Genomic DNA, 22039 nt, shown 5'->3' with positions numbered 1-22039 from the left:
TTCTATTCTTAATTTTAGGTTGCAGTTTCATCGTTATCTGCAGTAATCAAGTTTTTGGAACTCTTATCTGATGATTCAAATTTTGGACAATTTGAACTGACAACTTTTGACTTCAGCCAGTACATGAAATTGGATATTGCAGCTGTCAGAGCCCTTAACCTGTTTCAGGTAAAAAAAAAAGTGAATATTGAGTTGTTAAATGTTTTCTTGAATATATACTGAAGACTCTTACGAAGGAACTTAAATATTTTGAAATATTGTTATGTTTAGTATAGAAACTAGTGGGTTTTTAAAAATTAATTATTTTACTTATTTGAAAGGGAGAGTTACAGGGAGAGAGGGGGAGAGAGAATTTTTCCATCCATTGGTTTACTCCCCAAGTGGCAGCAACTGATTGGGTTGGGCCAGGCCAAAGCCAGGAGCCGGGAGCTCCATCTAGGTGGCATCTGGTGGCAGAGGCTCAAACTCTCGAGCCATCTGTTGCTGCTTTCCCAGGTGCGTTAGCAGGAAGCTGGATTGGAAACAGTAAATGGGACTTGACACTCCACTTCCCATGGGATGGCAGTGTTGTAAAGTAGCTTAACCGGCTATGTCTCAAAAACTGGCCCCCGGTGCTGTGGCTTAGGAGGTTAAGCTGCCGCCTGCAGTGCCAGCATCCCATATGGGCACTGGTTTGAGACCCGGCTGTTCCACTTCCAATCCAGCTTTCTGCTATGGCCTGGGAAAGCAGTAGAAGATGGCCCAAGTCTTTGGGCCCCTGCACCCGCGTGGGAGACTCGGAATAAGCTCCTGGCTCCTGGCTTCAGATTGGCACAGCTCCAGCAGTTGTGGCCAGTTGGGGAGTGAACCAGCGGATGGAAGACGACTCTCTCTGCCTCTTCTCTCTCTGTGTAACTCTGACTTTCAGATAAATAAATTAATTTAAAAAAAACCACAACTGGCCCCTAGGTAAGTAGTTTTGAATTGTTATATTCTGTGTAATTCCAAATATATGCATAGTATTTGTCCTTGTTTGAGAAGCGTTTATTTATTTATTTATTTTTAATTTTAAAACCTTATTTGAGAAGCAGAGATACAGATAGACACAAATAGAAAGTTCTCATTTGCTGGTTTTCTCTCCAAATGTCTATGATGGCTAGGCTAAATCAGGCTGAAGCCAGGAGTCAGTAACTGAATCCAGGTCTCCCATGTGGGTGGCAGACTCAAGTACTTGAGCCATTCCAGAGTGCCCATGAGCAGGAAGCTAGAGTCAGGAGTCGAGCTGGGACTTGAATACAGGTACTTTGATATGGGGCATGGTTATCCAACTGTTTGCTTAACTGCATGGTCGAACACCTATCCTGAATTTTATATATTAACAACAGTTCATTAAAATTATATTTGGAGGAGGGTCTAGCATTTGGCTTAGTAGTTACAATGCCAGTTTAAGACAACCACGTGTAGCCTGTGTTGGTAAAGCTGCAACCCCAGCATTCTGTATGGGTGCCAGTTTGAGTCCCAGTTGCTCCACTTCAGATCCAGCTCCCTGCTGTATGTCCTGGGAAAAGCAGCAGAGGATGGCCCAAGTGCCTGGATCTCTGCCACCCACGTGGGAGACTTAGAAGCAGCTCTGGGCTCCTGGCTTCTGTGTGGCCCATTGTGGCCATCTGGGGACTGCATCACAGCAGATGGAAGATCTGTCTCTTCCTCTCTCTGTGTAACTCTGCCTTTCAAATAAATAAATCTTAATCTTAAAGAAAAAAAAAACCCTACAACATGCCTCTGGGAGCACATGAGTTTGGTTCCTGGCTGTGGAACTCAGTTCCAGCTTCCTGCAAGGACAGACCTGAGAAGCAGCAGGCTGGCTTGAGTAGGCAGGTCCCTGCCCCTGCGGAGGAGACCTGAGTTCAGTTCCTAGCTCCAGACCCCTGCTTTGGCCCCGCCAGACCTGACAATTTTAGTTCTTTGGGACGTTAACCAGCAGATGGGAGCTGTGTCTGCCTCCTGCCTCTGTCTCACTTATCTCCTCTTCCTCAAATTTAAGCAATAAAAAAGGAAAAAAACTAATAAATTAACATTTAGACATGATTTATGTCTAAAACTTCAGTACTTTTAAATTGTTTTAGCTTGGGTAATGTACAGCTAAAATTAGAGATTGATACGTTGAAGACTGATCTTAGCAAAAGGAACTGTTGTGGAAGTTTCTCACTTAATATTTGTATATGTGCTGCCGAAGCAAGCACTCTCACTTAATATTTGAAGGATATTATGTGATGCTGTTACTTAGTTATTTCTTAGGACATGGTAAGGCTTTTACCAATGAGTGTGCCATTTATTTTTCATTTACCAGGGCTCTGTTGAGGATACTAGTGGCTCTCAGTCTCTGGCTGCGTTGCTAAATAAATGCAAAACCCCTCAAGGACAACGACTGGTTAACCAATGGATTAAGCAGCCTCTCATGGATAAGAACAGAATAGAAGAGAGGTATATTATTAGTGAATACTTTTTTTTTTTAGTTTTAAACACCTTGTAGTTACTCTAATATGTAATTTTGCACCCATATGTTGTATTTCCCTGTATAGATTGATAAAAGAACTTATTTTTGCTATTAAAATAAAATTTTATTAAAGAGGTATAATACAGTATTTTATAGCATGGACTTGGGAGCTCTGGTGCTTTGGTTCAGACCTGTGTGTTGAGCAGATTACTCAGCCTCTGTGTCATACTTGCTTCATTTTTTTTTTAAAGATTTATTTTTTCATTCATTTGAAAGTCATATTTATGTAGAGAGAGAGGTCTTCCATTCGATGGTTCACTCCCCAGATGGCTGCAACAGCCGGAGCTGTGCCGATCTGAAGCCAGGAGCCAGGAGCTTCCTCCGGGTTTCCCACATGGGTGCAGGTGCCCAAGGACTTGGACCATCCTCCACTACTTTCCCAGGCCACAACAGAGAGCTGGATCAGAAGTGGAGCAACCAGGTCTAGAACCAGCGCCCATATTGGATGCTAGCGCTCCAGTCCAGGTCGTTAACCCGCTGCGCCACAGCACCGGCCCCATTCCTTCACTTTGAAAATGACATTACTGGGGCTGGCACTGTGGCATAGTAGGCTAAGCCTCTGCCTGTGGTTCCAGCATCCCATATAGGTGCCGATTTGTGTCCCAGCTGCTCCTCTTCTGATCTAGCTCTCTGCTTATGGTCTGGGAAAGCAGTAGAAGATGGACCAAGTGCTTAGGCCCTCGCATTTATGTGAGAGACCTCGAAGAAGCTCCTGGCTCTTGGCTGCAGATTGGCCCAGCTTTGGCTGTCGCTGCCATGTGAGGAGTGAAACAGCGGATGGGAGCCCTTTCTGTCTGTCTCTCATGTCTGTATGTAACTCTACCTCTCAAATAAATAATATGTTAAAAAAAGAAAAAAGATAATGACATTACTAACATGCCAGTTTCATTGGGTTGTTAGGAGGATTAGATGATTTAATATGTATTAAATACTTTGAAAAGAGTTTGGCACATACAAAAAACATTTTTCATTGTTCTGGAAGATATTTAAAGTGACAATGCACATTTTAAAAAATCTTCTTTGAAAATGGGGAAATTAAAAGTCAATTAGAAACTCTGGGCTCCAGGCTTTGGATTAACCCAGCTCCAGCCATGGCAGCTTTTTAGGGAATGAACCAGCAGATGGAAGATCTTGCTAGCCCTCTGTCTCTCTTTCTGTAGCTCTGTCTTTGCAATAAACAAATCTTTTTTTTTAAATACTTATTTATTAAAAGTAATACTTGTGAGGATAGTTTCATGGGTTAGATATTGGCTTATTGTAAAACCTGCATGGTAAGAGGAAATGTTCTTTTGTTTATCTTGGTAGATTGTTGTTTTTTTAACTAGTAAGTAGGAATGCTAGTGGTTTTCAAGGCCATGTGTTGAAATTCCACACAGTGGGAAGAAAAAGTTACATTCCTTATTCAGGGTTTTATTTGATAGTCCCTTTGTTTTTATGTATTTATTTTAAAATTTTAAAAAAGATTTATTTATTTGAAAGGCAGAGTTGCAGAGAAGAGAGGGAGAGATAGAGGTTGTCCATCCACTGGTTGATTCTCCAAGTGGCCACAATGGTCAGGCCAAAGCCAGGGTCTCCCTCATGGCTGCAAGGGTCCAAGCCCTTGGGCCATTTTGAGCTGTTTTCCCAAGCATGTTAGCAGTGAGCTAGATCAGAAGTGGGGCAGCCAGGACTCGAACTGGTGCCCATATGGGATGCTGGTCCCTATTTTATTTATTTGAAAAGTAAATTTTTATTTGAGGGACAGAGAGAGCCTCCATTTGCTAATTCATGCAACGGTTGCCTGTGACAGCTAGGACTGAGTCAAAACCTCAATCCAGGTCTCTCACATGGACTGTTAACTTCAGTCCTCACTGCTCCCTTCTTAGGGTCTTCATTAATTAGCGGGAAGCTCCAGTCAGGAGCCAGAGACAGATATTGGACACCAGGTACTCTAATGTGGGATGTGTGTATCTTAACTGCTAGGCTAATTGCTCGCTTCATCCCCTTGTTGGTTTTTTTTTTTTTTAATTTCTTTTTTAGATTTATTTACTTATTTGAAAGATTTACACAAAGAAAGAAGGAGAGGCAAAGAGAGAGAGGTCTTCCATCTGGGGTTTACCCCCCAGTTGGCCGCAACGGCCAGAGCTGTGCAGACCCGAAGCCAGGAGCTTCTTCCGGGTCTCCCATGTGGGTGCAGGGGCCCAAGGACCTACTTGGGTCCCTTCTACTGCCTTTCCAGGCCACAGCAGTGAGCCGGATCAGGAGTGGAGCAGCCAAGTCTCGAACTCGTGCCCATATGGGATGCTTGCTCTGCAGGTGGTGGCTTAACCTGCTACACCACAGCGCCAGCTTCATCCCCTTGGTTTTTTTGTTTGTTTGTTTTTTGATTTTTTTGACAGGAAGAGTGGACAGTGAGAGAGACAGAGACAGAGAAAGGTCTTCCTTTGCCATTGGTTCACCCTCCAATGGCCACCGCGGCTGGCGTGCTGCGGCCGGCGCACCGCGCCTATCTGAAGGCAGGAGCCAGGTTCTTATCCTGGACTCCCATGGGGTGCAGGGCCCAAGCACTTGCGCCATCCTCCACTGCACTCCCTGGCCACAGCTGAGAGCTGGCCTGGAAGAGGAGCAACTGGGACAGAATCCGGTGCCCCAACCGGGACTAGAACCCGGTGTGCCGGATGACGCAAGGCGGAGGATTAGCCTACTGAGCCTCGGCGCCGGCCCATCCCCTTGTTTTTCTCATTCTTTTTGACTCTGCCTGCCTGTGGCGCTTCCTGCTTCCCTCTAAGCCTTCTGGTGGGCTTTCAGAGCACATTACTCATGAAAGTTGTTACTTTTCTCTCTCTCTCCTTTTTCCAGATTTATTTATTTATTTTAAATATATTTTTTTTTTATTTATGTTAGAGTTACTCAGAAAGAGAAGGAGAGGCAGAGAGAGAGAGTTCTTCCATCCACTGGTTCACTCCCCAGTTGGCCACAACGGCTGGAGCTGTGCCGATCTGAAGCCAGGAGCCCAGAGCTTCTTCCAGGTCTCCCACGTGGGTGCAGAGGCCCAAGGACTTGGGCCATCTTCTACTGCTTTCCCAGGCCATAGCAGAGAGCTGGATCGGAAGTGGAGCAGCTGGGACGTGAATCGGCGCCCATATGGGATGCCTGCACTGCAGGCAGCGGCCTTACCTGCTACGCCACAGCACCAGTCCCATATTTATTTATTTGCAAGTCCAAGTTAGAGACTATTTTCTGGTTCATTCTAGAGGGTTGCAATGGCCAGGGCTGGGCCAGGCCATAGCCAGGAGCCAGGAGCTTCCTCCAGGAAGCTTCCTCCCATGTGGGTGCAGGGGCCCAAACATTTGGGCCATCTTCCACCGCTTTTCCCATGCCATTAGCAGGGAATTGGATTGGAAGTGGAGCAGCCAGGACATGAAACGGCACCCATGTGGGTTGCTGGCAGTGTAGGCAACGTCTTTACTCACTATACCACAATGTTGACCCCTGTTCTTTTTCTTAATATCATTACTTTTTGGATGGTTTTCTAGAAGACAAAGTGCTAGGAATGTCTTCATTCTACCCTCTTTATAAATGAGGAGTTAATTTTAAAGTATATGGCCGTGAATTGAATCCCATTTAAGAAAAGATTTGTTATTTTTGAATTTTTCTTTAAAGGGAAAGGTTTCTCGATGGGAATCTGACAGGCTGGAGGGAGAGGGGAAGATTTTTTTTTTTTAACTTTTATTAGAACTGACACTGAAGGGGACGACGCTGTGGCGTAGTGGGTAAAGCCGCCACCAGCAGTGCCAGCATCCCATATGGGTGCTGGTTCTAGTCCCGGCTGCTCCACTTTCGATCCAGCTCTCCTATGGCCTGGGAAAGCAGTGGAAGATGGCCCAAGCCCTTGGGCCTTTGCACCCATGTGGGAGTCCTGGAAGAAGCTCCTGGCTTTGCATCAGTGCATTTCTGGCCAGTGCTGCCAATTGGGGAGTGAACCAGTGGATGGAAGACCTCTCTCTCTCTCTGTCTCTCTCTCTCTCTTTCTCTCTCTTTCTCTGCCTCTTTCTCTGTGTAACTCTTTCAAGTAAAATAAATCTTTAAAAAAAAAAAAAAGAACTGATATTGGAAAAAGTGTGATTTTTGAGTTTGGTGAATGCATTTTAACAGTGATGGATTTAGGAAAATAAAAATTATTCTAGAGTGCTCACTTCTGTTAGTGTATATATGAGAATTGAAATGATACAGAGAGGCGCCAGCTGTGGCGCAGCAAGTTAATGCCCTGGCTTGAAGTGCTGGTATCTCATATGGGTGCCAGTTTGAGACCCGGCTGTTCCACTTCCGATCCAGCTCTCTGTTGTGGTCTGGGAAAGCAGTACAAGATGGCCCAAGTCCTTAGGCCCCTGTACCCACATTAGAGACCTGGAAGAAGCTCCGGGCTCTTGGCTAAGGATCGGTGCAGCTCTGGCCATTGCAGCCATCTGGGGAGTGAACCAGCAGATGGAAGACCTCTCTCTCTCTCTGCCTCTCCTTTTTTCTCTGTGTAACTCCAACTTTCAAATAAATAAATAAATCTTAAAAAAAAAAAAAAAAGAAATGATACAGAGAAAATTAGCACAGCCCCTGAGGAAGGATAACATGCAAATTTGTGAAATGTTTACCATATTTTCCCCCTTGTTTCTCCATTTTGGGTTATTTTAATTGCTAAAATGATAAGACTTTAAAAATTATTATAGTAGCCGGCGCCGCGGCTCACTTGGCTAATCCTTTGCCTGTGGCGCCAGCACCCCGGGTTCTAGTCCCGGTCGGGGAGCCAGATTCTGTCCCGGTTGCCCCTCTTCCAGGCCAGCTCTCTGCTGTGGCCAGGGAGTGCAGTGGAGGATGGCCCAAGTGCTTGGATCCCTGCACCCCATGGGTGACCAGGAGAAGCACCTGGCTCCTGGCTCCTGCCTTCAGATAGGCGCGGTGCGCCGGCCACAGCATGCCGGCTGCGGTGGCCATTGGAGGGTGAACCAACGGAAAAAGAAGACCTTTCTCTCTCTCTCTCACTGTCCACTCTGCCTGTCAAAAAAAAAAAAAATTATAGTGTTGAGGAAGAGGCGGTATTGGGGTGTATTGCCTGGCACTTTGTTTAGCCCCTCATCAAATTAGCAATTATGTGCAAGGACCCTGTCTATGGTGCTGTCTTTTTCACCTGTTTTGTGGCAACTCCTGAATCCTCAAGGTTTGCACAGACATGTGAGATTATTGTGGTTTTTCTTTTAGGTTTTTCTTTCCTTATATTCACTGCAATCTTTGTTGTCACATTTCTTCAGTTAGAATTCTGAAAGGAGGCCGGCGCTGCGGCTCACTAGGCTAATCCTCTGCCTCTGGCGCCAACACCCCGGGTTCTAGTCCTGGTCGGGGCACCGGATTCTGTCCTGGTTGCCCCTCTTCCAGGCCAGCTCTCTGCTGTGGCCTGGGAGTGCAGTGGAGGATGGCGCAAGTGCTTGGGCCCTGCACCCCATGGGAGACCAGGATAAGCACCTGGCTCCTGCCATTGGATCAGCACGGTGCGCCGGTGGCGGCAGCCATTGGAGGGTGAACCAACAGCAAAGGAAGACATTTCTCTCTCTCTCTCACTGTCCACTCTGCCTGTCAAAAAAAAAAAAAAAAAAGAATTTTGAAAGGAATCTCGAGTGTATGTTAGTATATGGAATAGTTCACTCTTGTGAAATTGCTGATAGACTAATTTGTGTATTTTGAATTTGGTAGTTGCCTTCTAGCTTAAAATCAATATTTTGCCCAATATTTATTAAGGTTAACGTAGCAGTCACAGTAAGAAATATTTCCCCGGGGCAGCTGTTTGGTATAGTGGTTTAGTTGCTGCTTGGGTTCACGGCTTGAGTCTGGCTCGTCTGCTTGATCCAGCTTCCTATTAATGTGTGCCCTACGAAAGCAGCAGATGACGGCTCCGGTTCTTGGGTTCCTGGCTCCCACCTAGCCAGGCCCCAGCTGTTGCAGGTATTTGGGTTAGTGAACCAGTAGATGGCACGTGTGTGATGCAGTGTCCTGCTCCTGCGGTGGTATGCTAGGACCCAGAGACTTCCTTCATGGCTGTATTTTTAATTTGGCCTCAGAGTTGTGCAAGGTCTTTCTAGGCAGTCCACACCTTGAGTGCAGTTTCTTGAAAACAGTGAATAACTTCCAAAGAAGACGCTTTCACTGCACTGCTTTCCCATCCCTGTTTTCTCTTGTAAGTCAAGTTCAGCTTTGTTTTGATGTCTGGGCTGATACATCGTCCCTCTCAGTTTCGTTTGTTTCCTCTCCAGCTGGCACCACAAAGGCAGCTGTTTCTCCAGTGCTTTCATGAAAACCATGGAATTTCTTAGTCCGGTGGCCTTCACCATATTGGCCTCTTACTCTGTAGGTTCTTTGGACCCATTGTGCTTTGATGCCATTGACCTTTTGTGGCTACCAGGTGTTTGTGTCGCATGACTCTAGTGACTAGACCAAATTTTTTTTTACTTTCCTCAAAAGCTTTTAGCTACCTCCTGACTCTTAACGAGTGATTTCTTCTTTAATTTTAGAATCTCCAAGTTATATCTGTATTTTCAGCCCTTTTCTCTCTGGCTTTTTCAGAAGAAATACCACTGATCCAGCTTCCTGCTAATGCGCACTTTAACTTTTCCAGAGCCAGTCATTCCATTTTACCTCTGGTTACAGTTTTTCCCCATTCCTTCTCTGCTTTGGTTTTCTTCCAGTGTGCTCTGTACTTTCTCCCTTTGAGTCTCTGCTGCTGTTCTCCCCAAGTAGTCTCTCCCAAATCCTATTTCTTAGTTTCTGCTTTGAAAGGTTTTTGGTTTTTTATTTAAAAGATAGAGTTAACAGTGAGAGAGAGGGAGAGACAGATCTTAATTTTCTGCTAGTTCACTCCCCAAATGGCTGCAAGACCAGGGCTGCGGCAGGAGCCTGAAACTGCGTTTGAGTCTCCCTCACGGTGCAGGGGCCCAAGCACCTGGGCCATCTTCCACTGCTTTGCTAGGTGCATGAGCAGGAAGCTGGATCAGAAGCAGAGCACTAGGACTTGAGCTGGCACTCATGGGATGCTGGCATTGTAGGCAGTGACTTAACCTACTGTCTCACAGTTCTGGCCCCTAAATCCTTTATCTATAAATCCCAGCTATGTGTAGTATAGGTCAGTTAGACACACCAAATTGAAGTTTCCCAGCTGCATAGGCATTCCTTGCTTTCTTATCTGTGTGCTATTTCATTTTGTTTTGCGTGTCAGTTGTTACTCAGCACTGGCTGGAATGGAAATGTGCTCCCTTTCACCAGATTGGTGATTCGAAAGCATCTTCCTCTCTTACGCCTTGCCTGTTATCTTGTTTTAATTTTTTGTCTTCCTCAGGCCTAGTATGGTAGCTGTTACTCACTGTATCAGATGATTGTTTCAGCTGTATTAACCCAAGTGAGGAACAGATAGAGAATCAAAAACTGGATGCAGTTCTTTAAGTACCAGACATGTTACCTACATGTATGTAGGCTGTCACGGAATTCTAGTCAACTGTTCTTATAATGAGATATCAGAAAGGACAGTTGTGATTGTAAAATAACCAAAAGCTTCTTAGCTAATTTTGTTGGAATTTTTGGGATTAACTGACCTTAAAAATTAACTTTATATTCCAGTCATTTTCAGATTAATATTGCATGCAATTGTGCACAGCTGAGTAATTTTATAGAGTAGGATTGGCAGGTGTACTGTGTTATGCCAACAGTAATTTTGATAGTTCTAAAATTGTGATTTAGAAGTGAAATTGTCATGGAAACAGCAGAATAATCTTTTTTGTTCTTACTACTTTTAGCCAGAAACATAAACTGATACTGTAATTATTTCTGAATTGGTACACTGAGTAGACTTTTGAAACTAGTAATTTATTAGGCTTTAAAATGATACCTGGACCAAAGACTAAGGAGGCTGTTTATACATTATTTTGTGCTGTGTTTTTAGATGCTTTTTCACTGCTTATTTTTTCCTTTAATTTTTATTTATTTTACTTATTTGAAAGTCCAAGAGAGGGAGACAGCTCCTGTTCACTGGTTCACTCCTTCAACAACCACGATTAGATCGAGTCAGGCCAGAGCCATGCAGCTGGGAACTTACTCAGTCCAGGTCCTCATGTGAGTGACAGGGACCCAGCTATTTGAGCCATCACCTGCTGCCACCTAGAATGTACATTATTAGGAAACTGGAATGATGGAGAGTGGAGCTGAGATATGAACTCGGACTTTTTTTTTAAGACTTACTTATTTGAAAGCGTTACAGAGAGAGAGGGAGAGACCGACATCTTCATCTGCTGGTTTCAGCGGCCAGCACTGGGCCAGATTGGAGCCAGGAGCTTCTTGCTGGTCTCTCACTTGGGTGGCTCGGCCCAAGCATATGGGCCATCTTCTGTGCTTTCACAAGCACATTAGCAGGGGACTAGATTGGAAGTGGAACTGGTACTCGAACTGGTGTCCTTGTGGGATGCCAGCCTTGCAGGCTGTGGTTTTACCCTGCTATTCACAACTCCAGCCCCATGTCACTCCCTCTTTGTGCCTTTCAAATAAATAAATCTTAAAAAAAGAAATATTCCCTATGAATTTTGACCATTTACCTGAGAATAGCCTAAGGATATGGGAGTTGCAGGGAAAGAAGAGAAAACGAAAGATGAAGGGGTGCATGTTTGGCCTGACAGTTAAGTCGCCAGTTAAAATGCCCACGTCCCACATTGGAATGTCTGTATTTGGTCTGTGATTCTGGCTGCTGACTCCAGCTTCCCAATAAAGCAGACTGTGTGAGCCAGCAGTGATGGCTCAAGAGCCGAGTCTCTTTTCACCCAGGTGAGAGACGTAGATTGAATTCTGGGCTCTTGACTTCGGTGAACCGGCAGATAAAAGGTTTGTCTGTGTTTGTATATCTGCTTTAAAAAAAATTTATAAAGATTTATGTATTTGAAGGAGTTACATAGAGAAAGGAAGAGACAGATTTTCCATCTGCTGGTTCACTCCCCAGATAGCCGCAGTGGCAAGACTGGGACAGCCCAAAGCCAGGAGTCAGGAGGTGCTTCCTGGTTTCCCACTTGGATACAGGGGCCCAAGCCCTTGGGCCATTTTCTGCTTTCTCAGGCACATCAGCAGGGAGTTGGATTGGAAATGGAGCAGCTGGAACATGAACTGGTACTTGTATGGGATGCCAGTGTCACAGGCATTGGCTTTACCTGCTATGCCACAATGTCAGCCCCTCTGCTAAAAATTTTATTAAAAATTTTTTTCACAGAAATGAACTTTTTAAAAAATTTTAATAGTTTTTAACTGTGATTTGTAGATACAATTCTCTTTCTTTCTCTCTCTCTCTCTTTCTTTCTTTCTTTCTACTTGAAAGGTAGAGTTACAAACAGAGAGAAAGGTCTTCCATCTGCTGGTTCACTCCCCAAATGGCCACAACTGTTGGAGTTGGGCCAATCCAATGCCAGGAGCCAGAGTTTCTTCTGGGTCTCCCGTGAGGGTGCAGGGGCCCAAGCACTTGGGTCGTCTTCTACTTTCCCAGGCCATAGCAGAGAGCTGTATCAGAAGAGGAGAAGCTAGGACTAGAACTGGCGCCCATATGGGATGCTGGCACTGCAGGTGGATGCTTAGCCCACTATGCCACAGTGCTGGCCCCAGAAATAAACTTGTAATCACTTAAAAAAAAAAAAAAAACTGCATAATATATAATAAAAGTAGATATTTCCTGAAATCTATTTTAATTATATGAGCCTGTATGTGCTAGTTTTTTTTTTTTTTGTTTTTGTTTTTTTTTTAAGATTTATTTATTTACTTGGAAGCCAGAGTTTCTCTGAGAAAGGAGAGGCAGAGAGAGAGAGGTCTTCCATCCAGTGGTTCACTCTCCAACTGACTGTGATGACTGCAGCTGTGCTGATCCAAAGCTAGGAGCCAGGAGCTTCTTCCTGGTCTCCCATGCAGGTGCAGGGGCCCAAGGACTTAAGCCATCTTGTACTGCTTTCCCAGGCCACAGCAGAGAGCTGGATTGGAAGTGGAGCAGCCAGGTCTTGAACTGGCGCCCATATGGGATGCTGGCACTGCAGGCGGTGGCTTTACCTACTACACCACACACCGGCCCCATATACTAGGTCTTCATGTAAAAACAGCTCTTGCTGTGGGTTACAGTGGGAAGAAAATGAAAAGCCACTGATTTCCAATGAATTGCATAAAAAGTATGAGCTATATGTTGTATAGTTGTTAAAACAAGCTGAGATTCATTTACTGACTTTGGGGAGCAATAAAATTATTTCAGTGTTTTAATTAAGAATTTTTGGCTTTGTGCTTTCAAGTTATTTTAGAAAGCATTCTGAAAATTTATAAGACCCTCTGATACAACAAATAATTAAATTTGGTAACATTCTTGAACTGTAATTTTATCAAACATTACTGTTTACATATACAATAATATATCAGAAACAGTGTCCCAGTAATGAATTTTTTCTTTCTTTGAAGAAATGTCATCTGGATGAAAATCAAACAAAATTGGATGTGTTTTTGTATTGTGTAACACTGCTAGAGTGCACATTGATATGTCTATTAATCCAGAAATGCTTGTCTTGGAGTCTCACAGAGCTTTCTACCCTCGAAAGCCTGGGTATGGAACCTTTTTTCTGCCAAGAGCCATTTGGATATTTACAACATCATTCAAAGGCCACACAGAATTATTAGCTTAAAAATAAGCCTGCTGTACATGTATTGAATTTTGTGTCCTGCATGTGGCTGACTCAGCAGGGCCAGACCAAATGATTTTATGGGTCATATAGACTAGGGGCCAGACGTCCCTTGTCCTTTTTCTAAAGAAAGTTAACATCAGGGCTAGCGCTGTGGTGTAGCGGGTAAAGCCGCCGCCTGCAGTGCCAGCATCCCATATAGGTGCCAGTTCGAGTCTTGGCTGCCCCACTTCTGATCCAGCTCTCTGGGAAAAGCTTAGCCTGGGAAAGCTTAGTAGAAGATAGCTCAAGTCCTTTCACCCATGCACCCACATGGGAAGACCTGGAGGACGCTCCTGGCTTCAGATCAGCGCAGCTCAGGCCGTTGCCGTCAATTGGGGAGTGAACCAGTGGACGAAAGACCTCTCTCTTTCTCTGCCTCTCCTCTCTCTCTGAAACTCTAACTTTTAAATAGATAAATAAATCTTTAAAAAAAAAGAAAGTTAACACCTCAGAACAGATTCAAGCCTCTTGCATATAATTTTTGAGCTTATTTAGTGGGGACTTACATGGGAACTTTAAAAAGTTTGTGAAAAATGCATGGATGTCAAAAATTGTTGCAGCAACGTAAGCTTTGTTTTTTGTTTTTTGTTTTTTTTTTTTAAAGATTTATTTATTTAGTTGAAAGGCACAGTTATAGAGAAGCAGGGGCAGAGAGAGAGATATCTTTCATCCAATGGTTCACTCCCCAGATGGCCGTAACACCCGAAGCTGTGCCCGTTTGGAGCCAGGAGCTTATTCTGTGTCTCCCATGTTACTGCAGGGGCCCAAGGACTTGGGCCATCTTCTACTGCTTTCCCAGGCCCCAGCAGAGAGCTGGATTGGAAGTGGAGCAGCCCGGGTCGAACCAGTGCCCATATGGGATGCCAGTACTGCAGGTGGCTGCTTTACCTGCTGTGCCACAGCTTTGACCCCAGCATCGTAAACTTTTAATTCCATTTTTCCATGAATATTTTGAAGTCCCTCATTGTATGTACTTGACAGATTTTAATGTTGTGTTAGAATACTTATAATTCATTCTAATGTAATTTATTTCAGGTTAAATTTAGTGGAAGCTTTTGTAGAGGATGCAGAATTGAGGCAGAGTTTACAAGAAGATTTACTTCGTCGATTCCCAGATCTTAATCGACTTGCCAAGAAATTTCAAAGACAAGCAGCAAACTTGCAAGATTGCTATAGGCTCTATCAGGGTATAAATCAACTCCCAAATGTTATACAGGCTCTGGAAAAATATGAAGGTAAAATATTTTGATTTTTATTTTCCTTCATTTTTACAGTATATTTGGTAAATGTATTAGTGCTAGTGAATTCCTCTTACACCCATTATGTTTTTTTTTTGTTTTTTTTTGTTTTTATTTTTTGACAGGCAGAGTGGACAGTGAGAGAGAGAGACAGAGAGAAAGGTCTTCCTTTTGCCATTGGTTCACCCTCCAATGGCCGCCGCGGCCGTCGCGCTGCGGCCGGCGCACCGTGCTGATCCGATGGCAGGAGCCAGGAGCCAGGTGCTTTTCCTGGTCTCCCATGGGGTGCAGGGCCCAAGCACCTGGGCCATCCTCCACTGCACTCCCTGGCCACAGCTGAGAGCTGGCCTGGAAGAGGGGCAACCGGGACAGAATCCGGCTCCCCGACTGGGACTAGAACCTGGTGTGCCTGCGCCGCTAGGCGGAGGATTAGCCTAGTGAGCCACGGCGCCGGCCCCCCATTATGTTTTTATAGTAGATTTTTATTGCCCTAGGCTTCATCGCAAAACCCAAGAATCTTGAGACAAGTTAGAATTTTGGTTTTTAGAAGTGAATGCTAGGGTAACTGAGTTGATGAGTAATAGGCATATTGCACTAATAGTGACACTTAAATAGGGTTTAACTGCTAAGGAAGACCTAGGACCCCTCATGACAATGCTTACGCATCTAAAATCGATTATGGGAGAAGATAGGTTTCAGCAGCAGCATAAGGGAGGGATGTGCATTGTAGCCAAAAGACTGTCATAGTCCATTTCCAGAGAGTTCAGATGCAAGTTCCAGTTGTCCTTCCTTTGTGAAGTCTGTGGTGGGGTGCACTTCCTCTTCCAGATCAAGATGTGTGTGCAGAACACCTTGGAAGCAGGAAGCCCAAAATGTAGTCTTCACTGGACTCTTGATATTTTTTGCTGGTCAAGTGGGCATGTTATTGTTTGATAACTAGCCTAGACAACAGAGCCCTCTTGGGATGGGGTTGGAGCTCACTGAGACAAGGCATTAATCACAGTAAAAAATGGAGACAGGCTGAACACACCAACCTGAATATCTTTGGACCCATGATTGCAAAATAGCGTTTTTTAATGAGCGTTTTTTAATCAGGCTGTTCCCTCCTTTGACCAAGGATCCTTGCCATGAGGGAACCTTGAACAATAGATTAGTATCAGACCTGATGGAATTAACCCTCACAATGCACTTAGGAGATGAAGTGAAAACTGAGCATTTTACTGCTTTAAGAACTGATGTCAAAGTGAAATTATTAGAATAAAATGAGCAGTCACATAGTTGATTAATAAAATATTATTAAGTAAAATCAGTTTGCTTGACAAGCTTGGTTTTAAACTTTTATGTTTCTACAACAATTTTAGCAACTATATTATGTCTAATATGTAAAGCATTTTAATTTTCACATCTGGAAGCATTAAAACATACCTTTTAATATTATGAGAAAGCTCTGTTCTCTTGAGAACACTTAAAAAACTTCAACTTTATGACAGGATACAAAATAAGTATGAACTCAAATCTTATGATAATTTTTCCCTTTGCCTACTAAATGTAAAAGGTAGCTAAGTGCTTTTCTTCTTAAAGAACTTGTGTTAGAAAAAGTATTTTCATTCTAGTCATCGTTCCTCATTAGTCTTGTTAGATTTAAGATCTCTTTCATTTACTTCTACCATAGTGAAATAAAATGTTAGATTCCTTTTTTTTGAAAGGCAGAGTCTCTCTCACACACACACATACACACACACATACAGAGAGGGAGAATAAGCGAGGGAGAGATCTTATGTCTGCGGGTTGACTCCCCAAATGCCCTCAATAGCTGGGAATGGCGCAGGCCAAAGCCAGGAACTCCATCTAGGTTTCTCATTTGGATGGCAGAGACCTGTGTACTTGGGCCATTATCTGCTGCCTTCCCAAGCACAGTAGCAGGAAGCTGGATTGGAAGCAGAGTAGCCAGGTCTTGAACCAGCACTGTGATATGGGATGTGGGCATCCCAAACAAAGTCCTAACCTACTGCACTGGAACACCTGACCCAGAAAATGGATCTTTAAATTTCTGTTTCCACTTTGTTTAGCTATGACATAGGCAATCATTTATCATTCATGTGCCTTGATTTTCCCATTCTATAAATAAATGTCTTCTGTTAGGTTTTTCTGATTTCATATCCTTGGTCAAGTTTCAGCAGAATCAAGTGGAAACACATGTGATTGACAAGTATGAGGGAGAGAATCAGGACCTGGTCATGGATATGTGCTTTTTAAGCAGTTCAGTCTCAACCACCATCAGCTATTTTGAAACTTCTTACACATACACTTCTGTTCCTGAGAAAGTACTGGCTTTAGGAACTCCCCCGCCGTGGGGAGCAACTCGGACTAGACTAAGTTACTGGAATTAAGACTTATTCTATGCATCTGCTCTCCCACAATATGGCGCTGGGAGAGGAGGAAACAACTTCTACACAGCTGCCTCCAGTTCGACCAATAACCTGCAGGAGCTGATCCTGCTCCTGATTGGAGGAGAGCAGCGTACTCGGTGTGTGGGTAGCAGAGTTGGGATTGGTGGAAGAGGACTATAAAGGAGGAGAGAGACAACATGCACGAGGAACATCTAAGGGGAACATCCGAATAACATCTGAGCAGCCCCTGAGAGAGCCGGCCGGCGGTGTGCCGCTCCCCCGCGGAAGTGGGGAAAGTGGCAGGGGGAACCGCCCTTCCACGGAGGTGGAAGGATTGGCAGCCAACCTGGGAAGGACCAGCAGCAAACCTGGGAAGGGCCGAGCAGACAAAGGAACAGCGCAGGGTCCTGTGTCATTCCTCCACGAAGAGGGGGAGCGACACCCCCCCCCCTTTTTTTTTTTAAGATTTATTTATTTTGAAATTCAGTGTTATAGACTGAGAAAGAGATCTTCCATCCATTGGTTCACTCCCCAGATGCTTGCAATGACCAGCACTGGGCCAGACTGAAGCCAGGAGCTGGAGGTTTTTCTGGGTCTCCCACGTGGGTGGCAGGGGCTCGAATACTTGGGCTTTCTTTTGCTGCTTTAGTAGTAGGCCATTAGTAGGGAGCTGGGTTGGAAGTGGAGCTGCCAGGATATAAACCTGCACCCATGTGGAATGGCGGTGCCTGCTATGCCACAACACTGGCCCCAAGAACTCCCTTAATTTCTTGTCCTAATGTCCCTACTCCTGTCCCTTTACTTTCCTTATCTCCCATTTCTCTTAATCTTGCTACTGCTCTTTACTACTAAGTATTTTTAAATGTTCACATCTATACTATTTTAAAGATTAGTTTATCTTGAAAGGCAGAGTAAAACATGCACAGAGAAGGAACTTCCTTCTGCTGTTCACTCCCCAAATGCCTCCAATAGCCAGGGTAGGGCCAGGCTGAAGCCAGGAACAAGGAACTCCATCTAGTTCTCCCACTGGGTGGCAGGGGCGATAGCATTTGGGCCATCCTGTTGGCTTTCCCACAAGCATTAGCAGGGAGCTGGATTGGCAGTGGAGCAGCTGGAATTTGAACCAGCACCCATACGGGATTTAAGTGCTGCAGACAGTGGCTTAACCCTCTACACCAGAGGCAGAGAGAGATATTCCTCCACTAGTTCACTACCCAAATGTCGGCACAGCCAGGGCTGGGCCGGGAGCAGGAACTTGCTTCCTCCCAGGGTATGCATCAGCAGGAAGCTATAATCAGAAGCAGAAACTGGGATCTAAACTCACACACTGCAATGTGGGATGTGGCTGTCCCAAGCAATATCCCAACTGCTGTGCCAAATTCTTGTCTCTATTTTTATTTATTTGAGAGACAGACACAGAGAAAGAGATCAAGACCTTGCATCAGATACTCGAAATGGCTGGGATTGGTTCAGGCCAAAGCCAGGAGCCAGGAACGCAGTCCTGGCCTCCTGTGTGAGTGGCAGAGACCCAATTACTTGATACATCACTGCTACCTCTCAGGATCTGCATTAGCCAGAACTGGGGCCAGGAGCCAGAGCAGAGTATGGAGCCTGTGTACTCCCACATGGAATATGGGCAACTTACCACGGGGCTAATGCCTGCCTGAGTGTGACCATATTGATCTTCCTGAATCTCCTCCATGAGATTGTGTTCAACATTTCTGTGTTCCTGGTTGTCTTATTTTGTGGATTATTCCTCTCTAGACTTAATATTTGTCTTCCCCTTGAGAATTCCCTTTCTGCCTTCTGGACCTGTTTCAATGAATACTAGGGAATTTAATGCTGGGATTCTTTTTAATGAATAAATTTATTTGAAAGGCAGAGAGAGATAGAGGAAGATGTGTGGTAGTTCACTCCCTAGATACCCGCAACAGCCTGGTGATACTGGCCAAAACCAGGAGCCCAGATCTCAATTGAGGTCTCCCATGTGGGTGTCAGGAACCTAAGTACTTGAGCTACACCTGCTGCCTCCCAAGGTGCATATTATAGATTCAGAGCCAAGACTTGAACCCAGATACCCTGATATAGGATGTGGGTATCCCAAGTGGTGAATTTTTTTTAAAGACTTATTTTATTTATTTGAAAGTCAGAGTTATAGAGAGAAGTAGAGCCAGAGAGAGAGAGAGAGAGAAAGAAAGGTCTTGCATCTGCTGGTTCACTCCCCAAATAACCACAATGGCCAGAGCTGAGCCTATCTGAAGCCAGGAGCCAGGAGCTTCTTCCAGGTATCCCACGCGGGGGCAGGGGCCCAAGGACTTGGGCCATCTTCCACTGCTCTCCCAGCAGAGAGCTGGATCAGAAGTGGAGCAGCCGGGACTTGAACCGGCCCCCATATGGGTTGCCGGTGCTGCAGGCTGTGACTTTAACCTGCTGCGCCACAACGCTAGCCCCAATGATGAATTAACTGCTGCAATAAATGCCTACCCCGAAGATGGGATTCTTGAGTGAGTTGCTAGAAACTTGCCAAAATTTCGTGAAAAATTTTGTGTATATATATCTTTTTTGGGAAAAAGTTATATTTCTATTTTTAAAAAAGATTTGTTTATTCGAAAGGCAGAGTTAGAGAGAATCTTCCATCTACCCGTTCACTCATCAAATGGCTTCAATAGCCAAGGCTGGGCCAGGCCAAAGCCAGGATCCAAAAGCTTCCTCCAGGTCTCCCACATGGGTGGCAGCTGTCCAGGGACTTTGGCTATCTTCTGATGCTTTCCCAGGTGCATTAGCAGGGAGCTGGATCAGAAGTGGAGCAGCCAGGACTCAAACTGGCACCTACAGGGGATGCTGGAGCTGCAAGCTGTGGCTTGACCTGCTGCACCACAACACCAGCCCCAGGATGTATTTTCTAGTTTTGAACAGATCCGGTAGTTCCTTGTTATTGCTGGGATACATTCTAAGACCAACAGTGCATTACTTAACCCTGTGTTAGGGTCTTCAAAAAATTCGTGGAAAATGTGCATTGTCTTTTAATCCATTTTCCATGTATGTACTTTTTATAGTACCTTTATATACATTGTGTTTTTTTCCCATAAATATATACTTTTGATAGCATTTTATAAATTAGGCACAGTAGGAGATTAATAATAAAGTAGAATATAACAATGCATCTAATAGCCATCTGATAAGAATGTGGTCTTTCAGATTGTCCTTTTGGACTATACTTAACCTTCCTGTGATGGTGTAAGGTGACACAGTGCCTATATATTGAGATGAATGATGTACGTTTTGTGACATCATTAGGCCATTACTGACCTTGTGCTGACACATGTGCTCTGGTAACTCTGGATCATAGAGCCCCCACATTGCTGGTAGTTGAGAATCCTCAGTAGTTATTTTTGCCAAAACCTGTAGAAGAATATTGTAATCAGAAGTTGCTGTGTCTTTTTATCTTAACTCATCTGTGTTACTGTGAAAGTTAAAAACCTTGGTGATTTTTAATGCAGCATTCTATCTGAGAATCATATTCCATAATTTGAAACTCTTCACTAAATTCTATGTTGCTGGTTCTGCCCATTTCTTGGTTTTTGTAGAGGCCCCAACAAGTTCTTCCAGTTCCTCATTGTTAACACTTACTGATGGTTTTGTGTGTTTGCTTCGTCAAGCATGTCAGCAGATCCTTCTTCACCAACTCAACTTGCTGCATGGTTGATTTTCCTGACATCTCCATTGATCTCAGAGAATTCTTTGAAGACATCCACAACTTCATATGTTATTCTTCCAGCAGCCATTTGCAGTTTCTGTTTTTAATTCACTCACGGTAGCTTTGATGACTGTGCCTGCATCAGCAGCGTTGAACGATTTTCAGCAGTGCTTTATGTCCAGATTAGGTCTGCATCAGTTGTTATTGGATGCAATCAAATACCAAGTGGTTGCATGTGACCAGAATGACCTAGTAAGGTTGTATTGGGAGTTAAAAATAGAAGCTCAGTATTTTCATTTTTCATAGCAAAAATTCAGGAGAGCCAGGTACATTGTTATAATAATATTTTAAATTCCAACACTTCCTCTTGTTACAATTCTTATGCTTTGGATGAAGCATTGGTATAACCACTCCATAAATAAGATGGCTTTCATTAATTTTTTTAAAAGATTTATATATTTATTTGAAAGGCAGAGTTATAGAGAGGCAGAGCACACACAGAGAGAGAGGTCTTCCATCCACTGGTTCACTCCCCAGATGGCCAGAAGCCAGAAGCTTCTTCTGGATCTCCCACTCGGGTACAGGGGCCCAAGGACCTGGGCCGTCTTCCACTGCTTTTCCAGACCACAGCAGAGAGCTGGATTGGAAGTTGAGCGGCCAGGACTGGAACCAGTGCCCACATGGGATGCCGGCACTGCAGTCAGCAGCTTTAACTGCTGTGCCATAGCGCTGGCCCCATGTTTTCTGATTATATTGCCTAATCATAAGCAGATAATTTTGTACTGTTTTAAGAGCAGGTGTGTTGGGGCCGGCGCCATGGCTCACTTGGTTAATCCTTTGCCTGTGGCACCAGCATCCCATATGGGTGCCAGTTCTAGTCCCAGTTGTTCCTCTTCCAGTCCAGCTCTCTCTGTGGCCTGAGAAGGCAGTGGAGGATGGCCCAAGTGCTTGGGCGCCTGCACCGTGTAGGAGACCTGGAAGAAGCACCTGGTTCCTGGCTTGGGATCAGTGTAGCTCTGGCCGTGGCGGCCACTTGTGGGGGTGAACCAATGGAAGGAAGACTTTTCTCTCTGTCTCTCACTGTCTAACTCTATCTGTCAAATAAATAAAAAAAATAAAAATAAAAAGGAGTATCCTTTAAAAAAAAAAGAGCAGGTGTGTTGTTCATTCCGTACACTGTGCCTTTTATCATACACCATGCAGCAATGCTACACAGTTCCAGAGTTACTCTGTCTTCCTATATTTTATGTCCTGGGGCTTCATTTGAACTTTTATGAATGTAGCTTCTATTGGATATGTTCCAGAAAAGCCCAGTTTCATTGCAGTGTCAGTCTTGGCTTTGGAGTGTATCCTTTCACCTTAATCAACTTCTTCAATACTGTCATAAATGTGGCAGCAGCTTCTTTATTGGCCTCTGTGGCCTCTCCCGTAATTTTACA

The 22039-nt window shown here is 44.3% G+C and overlaps 1 protein-coding gene and 1 pseudogene across 1 annotated transcript in view; both read left to right on the top strand.

Moving 5' to 3' along the window:
- The window catches only part of MSH2 (mutS homolog 2), an 81948-nt gene that overhangs the window by 18897 nt on the left and 41012 nt on the right, over positions 1-22039 (top strand). Inside the window, exons 5-7 of the mRNA XM_051839023.2 lie at positions 19-168; positions 2330-2463; positions 14311-14510. Coding sequence (XP_051694983.1) covers positions 19-168; positions 2330-2463; positions 14311-14510 — 484 coding nt within the window. The remainder of the gene's footprint in view (positions 1-18; positions 169-2329; positions 2464-14310; positions 14511-22039) is intronic.
- Positions 7085-7168, top strand: LOC127490424 (U6 spliceosomal RNA; annotated as a pseudogene).

Source organism: Oryctolagus cuniculus, chromosome 2 (genome assembly GCF_964237555.1).
Source record: "Oryctolagus cuniculus chromosome 2, mOryCun1.1, whole genome shotgun sequence".
Lineage (NCBI taxonomy): Eukaryota > Metazoa > Chordata > Mammalia > Lagomorpha > Leporidae > Oryctolagus > Oryctolagus cuniculus.
The sequence above is the reverse complement of the archived record's forward strand: the minus strand, read 5'-3'. Positions and strand labels throughout refer to the sequence as shown.